The sequence below is a fragment of the Aythya fuligula genome, chromosome 21, assembly GCF_009819795.1.
Source record: "Aythya fuligula isolate bAytFul2 chromosome 21, bAytFul2.pri, whole genome shotgun sequence".
Classification (NCBI taxonomy): Eukaryota; Metazoa; Chordata; class Aves; order Anseriformes; family Anatidae; genus Aythya; species Aythya fuligula.
The window spans coordinates 2887066-2903300 of record NC_045579.1 but is presented as its reverse complement, the minus strand read 5'-3'; the positions used below and the strand labels follow the sequence as shown (position 1 = coordinate 2903300).

The 16235-nt window shown below is 37.1% G+C and overlaps 1 protein-coding gene across 4 annotated transcripts in view; it reads left to right on the top strand.

Moving 5' to 3' along the window:
- The window catches only part of VPS13D (vacuolar protein sorting 13 homolog D), a 103272-nt gene that overhangs the window by 67305 nt on the left and 19732 nt on the right, over positions 1 to 16235 (top strand). For all 4 annotated transcript variants that reach the window (XM_032201235.1, XM_032201232.1, XM_032201233.1 and 1 more), the window contains 2 exons: positions 11142 to 11274; positions 12804 to 12999. In XM_032201235.1, the coding sequence (XP_032057126.1) occupies positions 11142 to 11274; positions 12804 to 12999 (329 nt within the window). The remainder of the gene's footprint in view (positions 1 to 11141; positions 11275 to 12803; positions 13000 to 16235) is intronic.

Below are 16235 nucleotides of genomic sequence, written 5' to 3'. Positions count from 1 at the left end.
TTCACAGCCTATTCTATTTCTTTGTATACATGAAAATCTACCTTTTTCCCTGTAGTAGTGGGAAAAGGTAATTCAGAAGATGAGAAAGGTGAGATGTAGAATTTACATAACTACAGATAACTCAGAACTAATATTATCAGACCTAATTAAATTGCCATGGAGATCCTCAGTCCATCACCAAGTGCATCGTTGTGAGCACATCTAACCCAGACAGTTGAACTTTGAGGCAAGATGGCATATACATTCTCTAATACAATTGTTTTATTCCCAGATTAGCCCATTAGGACCTTTGCAAAGATTTATAATGAAATAACATGTTGCTGATATTCCTGTCTTAATCCTGCCTTAATCTCTTTTTGAGATTCACTACAGAACATTTTAAATTTGTAGTTAAGAGGTGCTAAAGCATCTTGCTGTTTTCTTAGTATCAGCATTGCAAATACAGGTTCATCCAAGCAGTCGGGTAGAATACTTACTGAGCTTCTGGAATGCAGTATCCATCTGCACAAACGAGTGCTTTTGTCCATACTTTCTACTCGTAGTTCTAGTCTCTTGTGGCCCATCCACTCCACCCAATAGAGTATGTTTCTTTAGAGTTTCCTTTCTATAAAGTGTTGTTTCCTCATTGCAATCACATCTGTAGCAACAGACTCATAAATCTTTCTTTAAAAGGCACGAGCCTTCCTACATTTCCCACAAGGGCAAGGTCATTCTTTGAACTTTGGAGTCATTTGTAACCAAGGGTTTTGTGAAGGAAGACTTTCAAAGGCAGAAGGGCAGTTGGATGCTGAACTCCTCTCAAAATTCAACAGGAGCTGAATGTCTGCTTCCCGTTTATACCTTTGAAAATCACCCCATGGACTATTTATCTGTCTTCCCAGGTATTATTTTTTCTCCTTGATATATCCAAAATGTCTGAGGTGCGAGTCTCACACAGTTGCCTTTTAAAAATCCTTTTATATCAATTATATGTCTGTCCTCTCAGAACAAGTGAATTCTATCCCTTAGGAAGGCTTAACAGCACATTATGGGAGCTCATGGATTACTCTTCCAAATATTCTGCTACACTGAAGATTATCATAAAGAAGTCTCAAATAACAAGGATTAATTTGTTTGTATGTTTTGCACTGCACTTAGTTTTCTAGAAGATTTAGATGCCTAAACCAAGAGTCTCCATATGATACGAAGCTGACATTTCAGGTACAATTTGTATGTCCATGGTATGTTGTAGAACTTGACTTTCTGCTCAACCACATATATACCTTACACTTGCTAAGTTTTGGTAAAGAACAAAACGGAGGAGAGGGGTGTATAATTCCAGTTACTCAAGAAAAACGTAACTGAAAAAATAGATCATTTTCATCTTTCTCCCTTGTTGCTTTCTGTAGGGAACGCACTATTAAGTATCCTAGAGGTCCTCATCTATTGCACCTTATTCTGCAGAGCTGGTAACTGAAGTAGTCAAAACTAGATAAGCCTCTGTTCTGCGTATAAATTGATGGCTGGAAAAAAAATCATTTTTGGTTGTTTTGTGTGCCTGACTTTCAAGTGTCTTAAAAGTCTACACAAGAGTTTAAGATGAGTTAGATTTAAGGTGTGAATGGATAGATAGATAAATAAACTTAAAGACTGTAATCATCACGTTAAATCTAACACTGCACGACTGAATTGAAAAGTAAGCTATTTGAGTTGTATCTGGTTTTGTCATTTTATTGCTTTTCTATTTTATAGTTCTGTTGATTATTCCTGTAATGGCTTTTCCATGCATTTCAGAACATGCAGTGGGTAATGCCTTCTTTCAAGTGGATAGCTGCAGCATATTTAAGTTGGCACAAAACCTTAGGTTAAATAAAGTTCACTACAGAGAGTTTTGTAGTTTTTATCCCTTGGAGACTGAAAGTTCTGTATTTTAAAAAGTTCTTTGATCCTAAATATAGACACCTGAGGGAATTTCATTCCCTCTGAATGAAGATTTCTATAGTTGCCATATGCGTAGAAATGTCTTGAATTCTTGGCATTCGCCCTTTGTTTCCCCCTTTAGGCATGATAGTTCTAAATCCTAAGTTATTCCTGTTTCAGAGGTGTTTCAATTAGAATTGAATACTGAACACTGAGTTACTGTCTGAAGAAAAATGTTCCATAGCTTATATACTCTGAATGGAAAATTAAGCGTGGCTGAACCTATTGCTGGCAAATAGGTGTTACGCTGACATAAGAAAATTCCCGGTTGTAAAAGGTTTGAAAAATAAATCAGCTTCTCAATACTGTATTTTATGTGTCTGATCTGTTCGACCCGTATTAGGAATTCTGTTATCTTTTGTGAGTTATGAGCACATAGTAATGTAGTTGTTACGGCTCTGCAGCTAGGCTTGGTTTCTATGGTACAAATATTGGATGGAAATGATCCCTGCCCCCCAAAAAAATAACTTAGTGACATTTTTTATGCACAGAAAAATAGCATAGAACTTTCTCAGTATTTCAGTGCTTTTGTTTTGCTCCACCTTGTTCTGACTTTGCAGTATTCCCATTCTTCACATTCCAAATATGTCACTTGAAATAAGCTTTTTGTTGGTTTTGAACAGACAGGAGCTAGTTTATATGTCCCTTTCCTTGAGTTAAAGGAGCGATTGCAATCTAGTTGCCAGGGATAGGAAGGCTGTAGGCTTTATGTTCACCCAACCAAAATGAGCAACCAAAGCCAAGCGTTGTCTTGCTTGTAGGTAAGATAGTGACAGAATTTTATTTCTCAAGAAAAAAAAAAGAAAAAAAACTCAAGGTTTTTGTATTCCTAGAAGTGATTTATATGGTTCAGGTTAAAAGTAGCTTTACCTATGTTTTCTGACTGCCTCCCTGTCTGTCTTTGTTGTCTTTTTTTGTCATGATTCGTTTTTGATTAAGATTTTTCTCCTCGTGTCTTCCCCAGTATTGCCTAGGGGCTGGTTCAGGTAATGCATCCAGGTGGCACTGCAGATCATCTTCAGTTGAGTTTGCATTTCATTCTAAGACTAGCCGCACATGTGCAAGATCAAGTGCTGAGCAGTGAAAAACAGTATGAAAACATGAAGATTATGAGAAACCGTGATGGAAAGTAATTGAAATTTTCAGGTAGAAATTTTCAGTGCTAGGGGGAACACAATAGATAATGCAATTTTACCCATTTTTAACCATTTTAAAAGGTGGTAAGATTTATGGCCAATTAGTGACAATGAAAAGCCATGGAAAGTGTCACCTCTCGTGTGCAAAATACCTGGTATCTGTGAATCAGTATGTTTGAAAGAGATTTTTGGGGTAAGAAGTGAAAGATAGAGGACCACATCTGGGAACTTTGAAGGATTATATTGTTCTTCCTGTCTTTCATTCCTACCATGGGATAAAATGTGTGTGGCTAGCATCCTGATCATAAGGTCCCTTCAGAGTTTGGGTTAAATTCAGCGTTTACAAAGCTTCTTATACAAAGTGTTTGTGAACTTGCTTTGACTACAGTGTATCTTTGTGTGGAGAAAGGGCATTGGTGTAAAATCAAACCAAAAATATGTATTCTGTGGGAATAAACATTTTGATCTGGATTTGATGTCCTAAATGTGCCTATTCAGAATCCAGATGACACACTGGTGGAGGCTTTGAATTAGCCTTTCCAAGAGAAATTCCTCAGTAGACAATGAGGATCCATGACAAGTGCAAGCAATGAGATGTTTTAGCTTTATGCAGAAATCTACAAGTGACCATCTTGACAATTTATTAAAACTTGAAGCTTTATTTTTACACCTGTCTAGAACTTTACTTTGAAGGATGTTACCTGCTGATTTTCTTCAAAATAAAGTACAATGTTCTTGTTTTGCTGTCCTGCTGGGGAATGAGGTGAACAAAGGAGAATTTAAAATGTAGTATGCAGAGTGCTGCTAAAAGCACAAACTATAAAATTAGAAATGAACAGTTATCATTAACGATAAAATGAAATTTGGTCTTCGTCTACGGTTTTTAAATGGTTAGCATGTCATGAAAACAATCACATATATCCCATGTATCACAATTAGAAACTGAAAGATAAAAAATGGGGTGTGGGTTTGAAATTCATCACTCCAGCCTTGACACAAGGCTAAGTACACCACCCTACTGTATATTTTAAGAGGGAGCACATATAAAGCTGTGTATAATATGTTAAACAGGACAATTTTAAACTTGAAATTCCTTAGATGTGTATCGCCAAGGAGGGAAGACAATATTTTTACATCCAGGGGATGTGGCCAAGGTTATCTTCTGGAGCTGTAACAATAGATAAGACTTGCCATCAGTTCTACAGATCTGAGTGAGTCATCCTTCAAGGAACTGTAAGCTATTTACACTGCACAAACAATGGCAGGCCAAAAGAGGCTTGCAGGTTTCCTCCAAAAATCGAACACTGAAAGCTGCTGAGGTTTTATAATAGAAGTTTCTTGTGCATCCCAAGTGCGGTCATAGGTGACAGTGCAGAAAATGGGACTGGCAAGTCCGGCGTGTTGCTGGAAGGAAGCGCGCTGCAACGTGAGCACTGGAAATAACAGAGTTGTTGTATGCAAGTACAAGGGGGTTGGTGAGGGTGATGGTTAAAAACAGTCTGCCAGAGCACAAATACATTGTTGTTAGGTATTAAGGAACTGGACTAGATCTCTTCATTTTTTTTATTTTATTTTTTTTGCTGGCTTTCAGTATGTAGAGGTGTGTTTTGTTTTTTTGAGGGGGTGGAAGAGAGTGAGTAATGCCATTCCCAAAAAATAAACAAACAGGAAGACCTTAAAGCTTTGCAAGAGTTAAAGTTGGGGGGGGGGAGAGAGGGGGGAATTATCTGTTAAGAGTATTAGTTGTTTAATAAAGCGCAGTTGTCCTCCAGATGAACCCGCCAGTGACTCTGCAATTGGGGTCATTCCAAGTTCATGCTGTGGACTTTTGACTGCCTTCTGTGTATGTGAAAACAGCCGGCAGTTCCTGCAGGGATCACTCATTCAACCCTGTAACACAAAACTATTGCCAACGGGCACCTGCTGGTGCAGCCTCCCAGGAGGTCCCCGAGGGCAGCTCCCCGGCTCATCAGGCAGCTGGGGGACAGAGCCAGCGGGGCTCCCCCGGGACACCCGGCTAATCAGGCGGCCGCAGGCAGCGCGTCAGGGGGCTTCCAGATCACCCGGCCAACATGCCGTTGTCAGGATGCATTAGGACGCTCAGTTAACGATGGGATGTGAGCTAATTAAAGCTCCTTTCCTTCGCTTATATGACAGAAACAGGGGTGGAGATCGCTGCACGGGATCTCAAGCAGCACATGCTTGGTCAGTGGGAAAAGCCGTTGCCTCCTCTTAGTTGTCAGTAATTTAGAGAGGGTCAAAGTTTATGTATCTCTTAAAATGAGAAGCTGATTATAGCGTTTTGCTGGTTTGGTATTTTCTAAATTAGGGCTGCATCAGTTTTGTTCATAGTTCCATTACACATTTCTCACTGCGTGATTTGACCTGGTTATAAATGTGTCTTGGGCTCGGCCTAAACCATCCTCTGTGCTTAGGGTAGCGTTTAACAATTCACCTGGCACGGAGTAATGTGCAAAGAAAAGTGTAAAAAACATATAACATATAAATTTGCCTGAAATCACAAACCTTTCTGACTGAATAGCTGGGTAATCATTTTCTTAGGAAACTGACAGAAGCCATGGTAAATACATTTTGTGGAGCAGCTTCAGATAGGAGTTTTAAATCTGAGAACTAAACGCTTGCTATGCTTTCAAATACCCAAAGCATTTTGTTTATGAGTCCCAGAACAATGTACAGCTGACCAAGGAGAGAGAGGTAAGAGGAGGGAGCTGTGTTGTCTTTCTACCTACTGATGTTTGTAAAATGAAATATGTAGTGTTTGCATCTTCCACTTCTTAACAATGCACAAGTAAAGAAGCTGCTCTGAAAGTTATTTTCACAGTAAGTCACAGAAACGTATTAAGTACTAGTATTAGTCTTGAGACATCACAATAAAAGGAAGGGAACTTGGATGTAAGAATTTCCTAGACACCTTTATCTGTCCCATTGTACCTAGTTATTGTGTGTATCTACAAATACTGCATTTTTACACTTCCTAAAGAATAACATCAAGATCTGAGGATGGCTAACTGTTCTGAAGCAGGGTTTCTTTACCATACCAAATCCCAGCAGCATGTACATGTCTGCTTAGCTTGTAGCTTGTATACTGAGATTTTTGCCTCCATGCACTGAGAGAAACGCATAGTTTTGAATCATTGTATTTTACTGTCAAGTCAGTGTAAAATCTTTCTACCTCTAAGATACATATAACAGGTTTGAGAGAAGTAGGAAATAAAAATAATTTTGAATGATACTGCCAGAAGACAAATAACCACAGGGGATTAAATTTAGATGGGCATTAAATGCTTAGAGGTAGTCCATTGTATTTAATCACTTGGCTGAACAGTACTGCCGAAACTTCTATTCAGCAGGGAAGATGCGGATGTGTTCTTTTTGTTTGTTTGTTTTTAAACAAAACTCCAAAGCAAGTAGCCTCTACATTGTAATGATACCAATTTCTTTGAGATTACTATGGAAGTTATCGATATCTTTAATGTAAGATAACTGTTAAACATATGTAAAATGTGTTGATGTTTTATCATATTTAAATATTATCTAAAGAAACAAATTATCATTACATGCTAAAAAAAAAAAAAAAAAAAAGCTTATGAGTCTCAAAAAAAAAAAAAGTAAAACATTTTGTACTAGATCAGTTTAACAATATATACTTCGGGGGGTGTTCAGTATTTCCCAGCTAATACTTACTGTATTATTCCTTTCAGTCTGTACTGCGATGCATCTTGCTTCTGTTGGAAGTACATCAGAAAGTAAATGTCAGGGTAGAAGGGGGGAGGAAAATGCAGTTCCAAAATTAGGGAGTAAGGAAGAATGTATTTAACAGAACTCTTGTTCAGAAATCTGTTTATCGCTGTTCTTTCCCTATCAGTTAATTACTTACGCAGCCTTTGTTTCCTGCAATAGGCAGCTCTTCTCTTTCACGTAGACACTTGGGTATATTTAGGGGAGTTACTGCTGAAACTGTGGAATGACTTTTAGTCATCATGACTAGGGATTTTCCTGTTTTGGAAAATGCAGGAGTGTGTGTGAGAAAAGAAGATGACATAATTCACAGTTTGCGTTAGACTTTCCGACTTTAAATACATTTGAAATACTCTTATCTACATTGCTAAAGTAACATGCTTACATTGGTGCTTTGTTCTCTGAGAACCAGGTAACATTACTGAGGTAAAAGTATGAGCATCACCAGTGTGTGGTGTCTGGGGCTAGAGTTGCACAATCTTTTATAAAGAACTTTTTAAAAAGAAATTCTGCAGAGCGAGGCTAAAAAACGAGTAAACCCTGTGATTTCTAAATGCAGTTTATTATGAGGTTTGCACAGAAGTTATAACTGACTTATATTTTATTTAATCACTTTCTTCCTTAAAATTCCTTGGAATGTTCTACTTCGCTCAGTCAATAATATTTGTAAAAGTACAATTCTCTGATGCTAGAATTACAATGGAATGTTTGGACTAAAGTCATAATTGTGTATTTATCCTTTTGGGATGTCCTTAGAGAACAAGGCAGTGCCAAGAGCTTAAAAAGACTTTAAGAGATTACTTAAAACTGATTTCCATGCTGTGTGCCTCATGCATCTGGCTTAGAGGGAACATGCAGTACAAAGTCTAGAATTAACTCAGTTTTCATTTGGTTTGAATTCTTCTTGTGCCCCGTAAGTCTTACTATTTGGCGTCAGCCTTGGCTCCCAAACACTGTGTATGGTACTATTTATTTATTTGTTTCCCCTATGGCTTGAAACAGCAAGGGATACATGGTCAGTTGTAAAAGTTTTTGTGGCATATCTTCCTTTACTATTGGGCCTCTAACAAAAATAAATCATGAGTAAATTAGTGTTCTGTATATTATTTCAACTGCTTCAGCAGATCGTGGTAGATATTAATATTGATGGGTTACACTGTGTAAATGTGAAATAAGAACTGATGAGTAATCATAAGTTTACTTGGGACTATAAAGGCAGAATGGCTAAGGCAAAGAAAGCATTAGGTAATGCTTATTAGTGATAAGCTGAAATATTTTTAGTACCTGAAATGACAGAACTTTAGTTTGTCTGGACTTCAGTAGCCTGGAAAACCAGTACTTAGCTTCAGTCGGAGATGCTAGGTAGACAAGTAAAGTACCTGCCTTCTTACCTGTACCTGACATGTCAGCTTGCTTCATTCAGTAGCAGGGAAAGGATTTGTAAAATGGGGAAAAACTCGAGATAAATACCAAGTTGCTAAGTTCTTTTTTTGGTAAGCAAGTAGGCAAAGGACACGTGAACGTGGAGGAAGAAGGGGGATAGGTTTTAGAAGTCCCTTGTTTAGTTTTATGTTTGTTCCATAATGGGCTGTGTTTAGTTCTGTTGGCATTTACACGGTTCTTAACTAGCCTTTGAAGTTATCACGTCACACCTTATTAACAAAGGCTAAGGAAGACAAGGGTGGATAACACCTTTGTTGTCACCCTTGTTTATCTGGAGACTATTTTCCACATGATTGGGTTAACAACTCAATAAGCCACCTTCACTGCTCTTCCATAAGTCTTAACATCTAATATTGCACTTCCTAAAGGAGGCATCTAAAAGCAAGGTCTCTGGGCCAGGGGAGTGCAGGGAGGAAAGGCAAAATTGGTTTTGTGCATTAACTTTTTCAAGTCTCCCTTACAAGTTGGTGTTGAAAACAGACTTTAACCGCTTTAATTTCTAGCGCTTACTCAGGTTCCTGAACCAGAAATAACTTGCTACTGCTGAATGATGTTTTCGTAATACAACAATTTTAGTCTGCATAGACTGGGCACAAGGGCATATTTTACTCTATGCTAGGATTTTTTTTTCCTTTTTATAGATAGGTACAGTCATGTTGTTGAAAAAGGCTCAGAAACAGGGAAAATATATCTGAGGTAAAAGGAAAAAGATGGTTAAAAGTTTCTGATATCCAGCAGTTATTTCACTTGTGGTATTATGTATATTGGGTGACTTGAGATGACACAGCTCTTGTCCAGATCACAAGCTAGGATAATGCCAATACTACTATTAAGTGTGAATCTTTATTGCAAATAGGCCTAAACTTGACAGCAGAAAATGGCAAGTTGCTCACTTGCTCAGCAGACCTTAACGTGACCTGTGAAATGTCCGGTTGTTTTTATGTTTGTTTGTTTTTTTTTTTGCTTTTACACTTAATAGAGACTATGATTTTAACCTGTGTGCGTATATTTTTCTTCTCCTCCTTCCTAAGCAGATAAATCATTATTACATTAAAATTCTTTCTATGCATGAAAAAACTGAATTGTTATTGAGTATTATTAGGTGTCAAATTCTGCTTCACTGAGAAAGGAAAACTATGACAAAAAATAGATTGTACTTTAGCAGGAAAGCTGGTGTAGTGGAGCTGGTTAATTTAGACAGGACAAAAAAACATACCAAAAGGTGTAAAGAAAGCTTTCCAATTCGATCAGAATTAATATTTTGGTTTATTCCTGCTTGCTGCTTATCTAATTATGAACTAATGTAGCTTTCAAAATGTTTCCCTAAAAGATAACTTGCAGGACTTGACAGGTTCCTTTATGAGATTTGATATTTGAAGGCCTGTTGAGCATTTTAATTTTTATAGCAACTCCTCTAATCCTTACATCAGGTTGGTTTGTACTTCTAGGCTAATTAAAAAAAAAAAAATCATGTCTACATTAAGTTCACATGGAGGTCAGAAGTAATTCAGTCAGTGATCACTATGCTCTGCTTAGTGTCCATATGATCAAGAAGGGTCATGGGACTTAATTTTTATTCATGTTGTTAAAACCTGCTTGTTTAGATAATTGGAGCTGTTGCACTGGTTTGTCTTTGAGCTGGACAGAAGTATTTAAAGCTAGGAAATCTTGTCAGTGGTGAAAAGGAACCCAGCCTTGAAAACGCTGATAGAAAGAGGGCGTTGCACTGAGCACATGAATTAGCTCTTCGTCTATTTCTTTTCTCATCTCTAGTGTATCAGATTTTCATACAAGGTTTTAGTAGACTTTAGGTGCATACCTTAATCACGTGTTTGTTTGTTTTTTAATATAAATTATATGGATGCAAAGGAGACTGTACAGGTGTACAGGCTACTGATTGGAGATTATTATAGGAAAATGCCTGCTAGGAACTCCTTGCCATAATAATACCCTGAATATGAGGTAAAGTTTTAATATTCTTTTTTTGTCTCCCCTTTTTTGGAGCCTCCCTTCCCCGTAAGCTTCTGTTTTGTATCTGATTACATCAAACCTAAAGGTCAACAGATCTCAATTGATCACTTTATTTGGAACTTTTTCATTGACTGATTCTCAGGAATGGTCAGAGTTCTTGGAGTAAGTCCTGCTTGGACTTGTATGCGTTCTTTTATGTATATCTCAAGTCTCCCCCCATCCTGTTGAGTGCAAAGAGTAAAACTGTGCCAGACACAAATTTAAGGTTCCCTTAAGATTTTTGTTCTGCAGTTCCTTGTACCTGTGGACACTTCCCGGTTTCACCATCCTGCACTAGATCAGCCCACGTGCCACAACGAGCGTGGTCCGACTCTTTTCAAAACAGAGCCAGCCATTTCAACATTGTGTTATTAAGAAGAATTTAAGCAACTCTTGCAAATGTTTCAATCTCATGTCAGGAATATTTGCCTCGAAGCTTTTCACATATCTTTGCAGAAGAAAAGCTTTGTATCTAAACATTCTTTTGAGTTTTCTGAAAGGTTACAGTTGGGTCACTAGAACTTCTTTCAGTACATCTTTCACAGGCTTCATTTCTTTTGGCTTGACCACCACAGTTCAGCACCCATTACGGTTTTGACCATCTCCTCAGGATTTAAGTTGCATTAATAGAAAGCACAGGTTAATGGACTTTTTCAGAACTTTCTTCATTTGAGGAAAAAAAAAAAGCTTGAGTAACTGTGCATGTGTTAAAAAAAAAAAAAAATATATGAATACATATTTCACAACTAAAATACAGGATTTTCTTCAGTAAATCTGCATAAGGGAAACAACTTTTTTTTTCATTAAATAACAGAAAAGGTTGTTCTCTTACAGTTTGCTGGGACTTTGTCAGATGGTTTGGGTAAAACAATGGATAACAGACACCAAACCGAACGAGAATACATTCGATACCACGCTGCAACCAGTGGAGAGCATCTTGTAGCTGGAATCCAAGGACTTGCACATGGTAAGCCTTAACTGTAATTTTAACTTGTTTCACTCGTAAAGTAATGAGCAGATAGAAAAGAACAGTACACTACAGTTTGTGTTAATCTTGGGTGATTAGTTACAGTCCAAGAAGTTTAAAGTAACATTTCACAAGTTTGATGATTTTTTTAATTTTTTTTTTCTTCTAAGTCTGGTAAGAACTAGAGTAATAAATTTGTGTAAAAGACAGTGGACTAGTCATAATTTGGCCAGAATCTCACATCAATTTAGGTCATGATTTATCTGTTGAAGAGAGTTAAATCAATACAAGCCAAGTTTAAATCAAATATTTATATTTTGCATCATCTTGACTCAGTTTGTTTAAATGTCATTCTTTGAGTGCAATTGTTGCAGCCTGTAAAAAGATAGTCTTGCTTTTACTAAAATGGCAATCTTTTCTACACTAAGCTAAAGTCTTTACACTGGTGTTTTCTCATAGAGACCATGCAGGTATATGAGTGTATCATGAGAGGTCTCTCTCATATTGGTGTGTTCTAAACTCTGGTGTAAGCAGTATTAGTGTAAATTGAGGAAAATGAAATATTTCAGACTGCTGAGAAGTCAACTAAAAGCATCTAATTGTGTCATCCAATAATTAATAGGACTGTTTTGATTTCAGTTCTGTAGAATTCTTATATGCTGCCCATCCCCCCACTCCAAATCTTATCTGTTGAAGTGGAGGAATTAACCATAATCTACAGTTGTTCAAGAGAAGTGTTTTAAATACTTGGTGCTATGCAGTTCTCAAGTTTGCAAGACGCAGCCTGGTCTGTACTTAAATTATAGTGCTTGAAAGAGCACCTGGCCGCTTGAAAGCTAAAGAGCCAGATGGTGTGAGCGTTTTTGTGTGTTTTAAGCCAGTTCATCAAAAACTTGAGATTTTAATCATGAAGATACGATATCCATCCATAAAGCACATTCTCAGTTAATAGGAGCTGTTCCAAGTCTTTTGAAGTCTCTGTAGGTTCTTGACTTCTTCTGAGCACTTAAATTTTTAGTGGCAGAAAAGTTCACAGAAATGTCTTTCGGCAGCATCTCAGTTAAAATCACATAATTCCAGTTTAATGTAGTTGACTTTCTCCAGTGTACAAGTGCAGTTTTACATTTTCTGTCTCAAATTGTATAAGCTTTTGTGGCAAGTGAGTTTTGTCACATTATGGGTAACCACTTCACCTCAGAAATAGATGAGGACTCTGTAAATACAGATGGGGAATAAAATAGTATAGAAATGTAACATGATATACATTTAATGGGTTAAATCTTTCTGTGGGATATTATCCATGTAATTTGTTCGTAATGTCTGTGTGCAGACATTTCATGCATTTTAATGTATAAAGTATAAAATTATTAGCTAATTAGTTCTAAAAGTTTTTGTATTACATGTAATGCACAACACGTTTTTATCAAGCTTAACAGTAAATCTTAGGCAGACAACATCAACTAGAACAAAACTGTGTCATTTTGAGAGGCAATACTTCTGGCCTACTTTGCTGTCCTTGTCTTCGCTAGGTATCATTGGAGGATTGACAAGTGTAATAACTTCAACAGTTGAAGGTGTGAAAACCGAAGGCGGTGTCAGTGGTTTCATATCAGGCCTTGGGAAAGGCCTGGTTGGCACAGTAACCAAACCTGTGGCTGGAGCTCTGGATTTCGCATCAGAAACTGCACAGGCAGTGAGGGACACCGCCACCCTAAGTGGCCCCAGGTCAGTAAGCTGTTTCTGTTTTCAGTCAATAATATTGTAAAAATGCATCTTACAATACCTGCTGCAATTTCAAATCTGGTATTTTCCTTTACCCAAAGGAACAATGGTTTTCAAATCAAATCAAATACACTGTGTGCTATTAGTGCTGTGGCCCATTTTAATCAACTTGCTTTTTCCTTGGCAACTTTTTTCTATGGTGTCTGTTGGTGCTCTTGTATTAGTGAAATTTGCACAGAAGAGCTGCAACGTCAAATAGGAATTCCTAAACTGCAGCATTAGATAAAAATTCTAATTTTCACTTCGTACAATTGTTCTTTTTTACCGAAAGTGTGGCTATATGCCCTTATTTGCACATGCTCATTTGTTTACCTGAATGTATGTGGGTGGATGTAGGAGTCAGCACATCTGGACAGGTGCACTGGCCTCCTTCCTGCATTCAGTAAATAGCATAATGTGGTCTTGACAAAATAATGATTATCTTTAATGTAAATGAATATTAGCACTGACTGTGAGTGTGGAAGAGGGAAAGGGCAAAGTTTTAAAAGCCTGCTCTGAGAGAAGACTCTCTATTCTTTGTGGCCAAGAGTTTACTTTAGATGATAATACTATGCCAAGAAGTCCTTCTGATGTATGCATGCAAGATCCTGCATGCTGAAGTGAAAGAAAATCCTAAATAGATTTTATTGTCGGAAAGCTTAGAGAAAAATGTTTGTGAAACATTGGGTTAGTCTTCCCATTTGGCTTTTCCATTTCCTGTGTTTTATGATGCCACACTTAGAATCCTGAGGTGCCTACCATCAGTGTTTCAGTAAGGAACAATAAGCTTGATGAAGTGTGACTGAGATACAGGAAATTTCACAGAACGAACCTAGGTGTACTTTGTTGTGAAAACGGCAGTGTTTACGTGTATGTCTCATGTATTCGGTACTTAGCTCGATTTGTAAAGACAAGAGGTCAAGGATTACAATTTGGTGAGTAAATATGTATACATAAAATTACACGAGAACTATAAGTGCATCCCTGAGAAAACACTGTTTTGTTTGTGTGTTTCCTAATGTTTTAAGTGTGCAGATTTATTTATTTATTAAAAGGTGGGGAGAAACACACCTGGCCATACTGTTACTTGTCTCACCAATTGAGCTGTGTTGTTATTACCGTTTGTATCGGGATGCACATATACTTAAAATTCATGTTTTGAAATATTTCTCTGATCACAGCCTTTATGTAGCAGTAGCAGTGATGTTATCAACAGCTGATAAACCAGACAGGGAACAGGAAAGGGAGGACCCCTAGCTAACCTTATCTCCAGCTTGTATTTGCCTGTGTGGCGTATTTCCCTTTAACTTGTTAACTGTCAGTTATGAGATTAGGGCAGATGAGCTGAACCATGTTGTAGCTTCCACGGAATTCTGCAATACTATCCTAGTAGACCAGCACTGTGAATGACATTCATTTACATACACTGTGAAAGTGTCTAACTTATCAGCCTGCTACAAGAAAAAAAAAAAAAAAAAGCATTGCCACTTACCACACTTCAGTGAACAAAATCTGATCAAAACTTTTTTTTTTTTTTTTTTTTAGATAAATGTGGTTGGGAATATATAGATAATGGGGGTGGATGATACATAAGCTATAAGCAATCTTGCACCCATGTTTTGTTTGGTAAATTTTTTTTATATATAATGAAGCAACCAAATTGTTTTTTCGGGGGTATAAAAAAGAACAACAAAGGATTTGTACGTTTTTGGACTTCTGTGTACCAATATCCCCCTGCTGCATTTGTTAACCATACAAATATGTGTGGTTTGGAATCAAAATAGCATCGCGTTCCAAACCCAAGTTGCTGGCTCCTGTTAATTCTCTGTTTTATGTATGCTGGGCCATGTAGACTCTTCCAAACTAAGTACATAAAAACAGATAACTGATGAAAATAAGTTTATGTCAGTAACTCATCTCAAGTGTAGTTCTGAAGAACTGAACACAGTAGGAATAATAATAAGCATGGTGAGAACTATCTTAACCTTATCTCGACTGACAGATTATGTGCAAGTTTCAGGTATTCATGCAAAAAAAGTTTTGTGAAACAAATACAGTTGCATTTAAATGGCACGGTACATCACCGTAAATTAAAGGCCCTTGCAATATTCATAATCACATGGTTGAATTTAAACAACAACTACAAAGCCACAAAACAAACAAAAGCCCTGAAATTATGCTGCTTGACTTTAATTACTGAATTATTGGAACAGTTTTCCAGGAGATGGGGAATTTGAATTGAGGCTGTAGGTTGTTCTGAAAGGCAGGTCCCAGCAAAGTCACTGAATTTTAGTAGAACACTGAAGGAGACTCTGTAGCTTGTGTTACTCAGTGACCACGCTTCATGCACATCAGTCTCTTTTGGCTTCAAATGTATTGATTTGTACTGGGATTCATGCAGCTAGCAACAGCCCTGTGAACCCTGTGTACAGAACATGGAGCCAAACTTGTACAGCTGAGACACAGACGATGGCTTTATAGCTTATTGCAGTAGTTTAAAATGTGACGTGTTTAAAGTGCAAGAAAATATTTTAAAATCTGACTTTAGGCTGGACTTTCTCAAGTCTAATCTTAAAAGTTATTATTATATAATGTATTATGTTTGTAATTTATGAATAAAGCTGTCTTAATAGCTTTAAATTTTAATGCAGAGGATAAAAGAAAACAATTGCTGACAATGCAGTATACATCTAATTTATTAAAAGTTAATGTCTGTGATTTGATACCTTTTTTGAGTGAGTTTTATGTGTTCCAAGTACTGCAGTATCACATGCAAGAGTTCTGATTATTTCCATATTTGTCATATACTGCCAAAAGTCTTAAAGACCAGTTCAAAACAGGAAAGCTGTTTTGTCTATAGATATGCCTGGAAAGCTTTCTCCTAGAAACATATTTTAACTCCTAATGCAGCATATCTTAAGAGAATATATATTTAGACGTGTACCTAACTTACCAAGTAGTGCACAAAACTGCCATCATGGCTTTCTCTCAGACTTCTGCTAGGTCAGAAGTCTTGAGATGTCTTAGTTAATTTTGAACTGATGTGAGGGTTTGTGTTGTCCTCAGTACACAGGAAGGAGATTATTTCATGACCTACTAATTTCTCATCAATCCTGTTAGTGTACTAGACTGCATTAGTTAAGAATAGTTTGAAATTTGCAAGTTGTTAATGGTCCTAGAAAGTTCTTCTATAAATATTT